Source organism: Rousettus aegyptiacus, unplaced genomic scaffold (genome assembly GCF_014176215.1).
Source record: "Rousettus aegyptiacus isolate mRouAeg1 unplaced genomic scaffold, mRouAeg1.p scaffold_m13_p_6, whole genome shotgun sequence".
Classification (NCBI taxonomy): domain Eukaryota; kingdom Metazoa; phylum Chordata; class Mammalia; order Chiroptera; family Pteropodidae; genus Rousettus; species Rousettus aegyptiacus.
Window position 1 is genome coordinate 97522414 of NW_023416309.1, and position 4445 is coordinate 97526858.

The window sequence follows — 4445 nt, forward strand, 5'->3', positions numbered from 1 at the left end:
GCTAATTTAAAATTAGTTATTATATTTGCTATAAAAATTTCCTGCACTCACAAAAATTCTCAGAGATCAGCTATCTGTTTACAATCATTAAATTATCAGCTCTTTAAAAAGCATTCTGAACATTTTGAAAATTTTTAAAAAACTGATGTGTTTTAGATATTAAAGTTCTGCTTTAGCTTATCTACACCTATCCATTGACAGTAAATATTTAAATGTTTTCAATGAATTAGCAATGTTTATTACCATAAGAGATCAAATATTTCATTATTTTACTACTTGTAAAATAGATCAGAAAAGAGGTAAATGATTTTAAGAAATAATCAGATGCTGAAACTCGTTAAGAGTTGTCATTTTCAGCCCTTTCACTTATATTCTAGAATGAAACATTTCATATCATTAAACCAGTAGCTTCTGGTTTATATTATAAACACTTTAAACATTAAAAATGTACGGAAGGTTTTTTTTTTCTCCTTATTCTTTTTATCTTCTCAGACACATTTGGAAAGCTTTAACTGCCAGTTACATACCAATCAAGGTAAATAAATATGCTTAATGAAGCAATAAATTTCCTTATTATTTTAGTACCACCACTACAGATAAAGTACAAATTAAAATATAAGATAAATTATAAAAATAAGATATGGCCATGCAATTTTAAAGCATACTACAAGAGAGCTCTTTCCATCAATTACACAACCTCAAAAAGTGAATAGCAAAATGATAAAGAACTGATTGCTGTGGCAAAATGCTAACCCCCCAACACAAATTTTCAGTATTTCAGTGCTTTTAAGATCCTGTTAACTGCTAAATGTCTGTTCAATAATTTCAATGACAGTCCTGATTTTTATAGTATTGAAAATGAAAACTCCAAAAATTAAGCTTTTTGGGACTCTAAATTTTAGAGCAACATAAAGCTCTATTAAACACCAAATCTTATCTACTATAATACATTTTTCCCATGATTAAGTTAAATATAAAAACTCTAAGGAGACCAATTCCTTAATTTCTCCACTCCTCGCTTGCACTTCCTAAACACTTCCTATCTTAATTTGTGGATAAGTTAACATATTTTTCCCATAAGCATGAAATAAGGAATAGACTCATCTGAAGACCTTTAGGTAACAATTTCACCATCTGCACCTAGTTGGCAAATTTCTGTAACTTTTGTCTCTCTGTCTTACAATTTCATCCTTCAAATGGAAATGAAGAAAAACACCAAGTGAGATGTACACTGAGCTGTGAGTGATCCCAGGTCAGCCTGATTCTCTGCCAGAAAAGGCCAGGTAACATTTTCTCTGCTTGTTTAAGTTTCTTCCTCTTAATCCCCTTGATAAACTTTGTACGTTACTGTTCTACTGTAATTCGTCTGTAGTTACAATACTTCACTTTCCAAAGGAATCATTTCCCTACATGGTGACTACTCTCGTAAAGACGCTTTCAGGCGTTTCCTTATTTCCTCATCCATTTCTCAATTCCATGATTATAAACCTCCCTCGCCAGACGAAAAGTTCTTAGAGACAGACTTGAAAGGATTTTCTAAAGTTTCTCAGACCTTCGTCTCAATCTCAAAGCCTGTAACATCTAAGAGTTCCCAAAAACAATGAGCTACAAAAGTACAGACTAAACGGGAAAGAGGAAGTACCAGAACAATACCCCAACCACACATAGCACCGAAAACTCGTGGTAGCCTCTCTCATCCCAGCATACTGCCCCCACTTCCCTACTTTAACCAAGGTCTCTCAAACTCGGACAAATGGCCCCCGACACATGAATTGCCCATCTCGCTTCAAGAATAAGGTGGCAGAAAGAAAAGCAGCAAGCTCTGGTCGACTAGAGCTGTGATGCTTTTCCTGTCGGGTGGAGGGAGGCAAGCCAAGGGTTGTGTAAAGAATGCAAAGCTGACTGATACTGGGGGAGGGAGGAATTAGGGCGCCAGAGCTAATCCCCTGCCGAGACCCGCGGGTGGAATAGGAAGGAAGCGACCTGCGGGGAGGCCAGGGTGGCCGGGCTGCACTGGGCTTTCGGGTCCTGAGGAAGGGGAAAGAAGTCTGGCAACCCGGCGGTCGGTAGGTGATGGCGCCAGGCAAGGGAGGAGGCTCGGTGCAGGGCTAATTTGGGGGCGAGGGGGTACGAGAGCGACAATCTCCTACTTTACGCTGCCCAACCCTCCTCCTCCCCCAAGTTCACACCTCAAACCTGCTCTTGGTCACTCCGTTCACGTCCCTCCTCATGGGGCCGGCGGGTGCGGCCGGGGCCGGGCGCTGCGGCGAGCGGAGTGCAAAGACGAGGGGCCCCGGGCAGGCCCGGGAGCTCCGGGACCAGGAGGAGGCAGAGGAGCGGCGGGCAGGGACCGTCAACCGGGAGGGGGGGACCTCTTGACTCAGACTGGGCCTCCTCCACCTCCCGCGGCGCCGACAGCGGCGACGACTGCTCGTCGCTAGCTCTTCTCTCCCCTCAGCCTCAACTTCAACCCAAAACAAAAACACTCCCCACCTGCCAGCAACGCCGCTCCTCATTGGGTAGAGCCGCCCGGGCCTCGGAACAGCGTGGGGAGGGGGAGAGGAGGAGCGCGCGGCGGCGGCGGCGCGGGACCACCCCTCCCCCACTCCCGGGCGCAGCCGGCGACCGTCGGCCCCAGAGAAGCCGGACCGCGGCAGCGGCGGCGGCGCGAGCCGGCTCTCGGGTCCCAGGCAGGCAAGCCCACCGCCAGCAGGAGAGGCAGGGAAGTGCCTAAGTGTCTGTGTGTATTTGTGTATGGGAGGGGCTGTGGGGCGGGTGCGTGTGCGCGCGTGCTCGCGGACCCCGGAGACAGGAAAGCAGTCAACTGCACGCAGCACTGGAGCCCGGTTCTCTCCTCCGCGGGCATGAAGCACGCATCAACCCACCAAGCACTTGAGCTTTCTGTCTAGTTTTCCCAGCCCCTTAAGTCTTGTCGCTCCTTCCCCGATAGCCTGTGCTGCCACACACGTCCTTCCCAGCCACCCAATTCCCTTCCCCTATCACACTCACTGTCGCCTTGAACCCAAAGTGCAGCAGGCGGTCCCTGCTCGGAGCCATTTTCCTCCTCTTTCTGCTTGTCTCTAGATTGGGGCAGCGCTGGTGTTGCTGCTGCCGCCGCCGCCGCCGTCGTTGCTGCCGCCGCCGCCGCCGCCGCCTCCCCCGCCCCCGTGGATTGCATTACCGGGAGTTGCAGGGAGGCCTGTGCGGCCGCTGCGGGGCGTGGGTCTCCCTGATCACGAATCAGGAGGGCAGGAGGATAACTGCGTTGCCCTCTGCTCCGGGGATATGCAGCGAGGCCTCACCTCGCGCCTTGGGGTCAGGGGTGCAGTGCTGGAGCTGGCCGACTAGTCCCTTAGCTGGGGGAGGGGCGCGCTTCGGTGGGGGGTGGGGGTCCGCGAGGAACACAGGCCTTTGGCTTCCCCCGCCCCTCCGCCGTCCGGCCGCCAGACAGCCGCTGATGCCCAATGGGTTCTAGTGCCTACCGGTTCTCCAATCAGAGCTCTGGTTGGTAAGAACCTGCTCTTTACGCCATTTTGGCGGGAGAAACAAGCGTGTCTGGACGAGTAGGCGGGGGCACTTGCGGAGAGGAAACGACATTCATCTGACTTCGCGGCTTCGCGGCTCTTTCCCTAGAAACTCCTTGTGTCATATTATTATATACTTTAGCAACTCCCGCTCTCGAGGTCTGAAAACTTAGAATCTTATTTCCGTTAATTAAGGAGTAAGAGTTTAACCCTTAAACTACAGAATCATGTCCCAAAGAAAAATATTAGAAACTATCATAAATTTCAGCAGTCCTAGCAGGACAACTGCTAGGTTCCTAATTGTAGTCCAAAGCAGGTATGAGCTTGTTTTCACACCTCTTTTAATTCGTACTTTTAGTGACTGGCTTGTTATGAATCTGATAAAGAGACGAGCTTATTTAAGAGCAAATAGTGTTGAGGGTCGTCTTTTAATAATAGTATATTTTACCTGGATTACCCAACTCTTCAGGCATTTTAAAAACTTCGTTATCCTAGAAAGAGGTTCCTAAGCAAGGAACCTAAGCTTCTGAAACTCATTGTCAAACCCATATCTAAATGTTATAAACCCATGTCTAAATATTCTCCTCTCCCAGATGTTTTATATTATACATGGCTTCACTTCAGCCATATGAAAACAATCTTTAAGTTATGCCTCATATAAAAGCAGTTTTCTCCCATCAAGAACTGATAAATTTGGTGACTAAAGCCTGCAAGACAGTAAACCTGGCTTGAGCAGATGATAAACCAAATGAATAAAACTTTCATAGGTCTGTTTCCCTATTTCAATTATCTTCTCCAGTTAACTTATTCCAGTAATACCCAAGGAAGCCTTTTACTTTTTGATTAATTTTTTGATTGACTGGACTTTTTAATAACAATGAAAATTATTCAAAGGCTAAAAATCTATTACACATAGGCATA

At 46.8% G+C, this 4445-nt stretch overlaps 1 protein-coding gene across 3 annotated transcripts in view; it reads right to left on the reverse strand.

The window, feature by feature from the left end:
• FBXL20 (F-box and leucine rich repeat protein 20) overlaps positions 1-3444 on the reverse strand; it is a 72598-nt gene extending 69154 nt beyond the window's left edge. Inside the window, exon 1 of one of the 3 annotated variants that reach the window (XM_016164633.2) lies at positions 3010-3444. In XM_016164633.2, the coding sequence (XP_016020119.1) occupies positions 3010-3057 (48 nt within the window). In that variant the 5' untranslated portion in view covers positions 3058-3444. The other 2 variants (XM_016164635.2, XM_016164634.2) reach the window with 2 other exon arrangements.
• Between the last annotated feature and the right edge of the window lie 1001 nt (positions 3445-4445).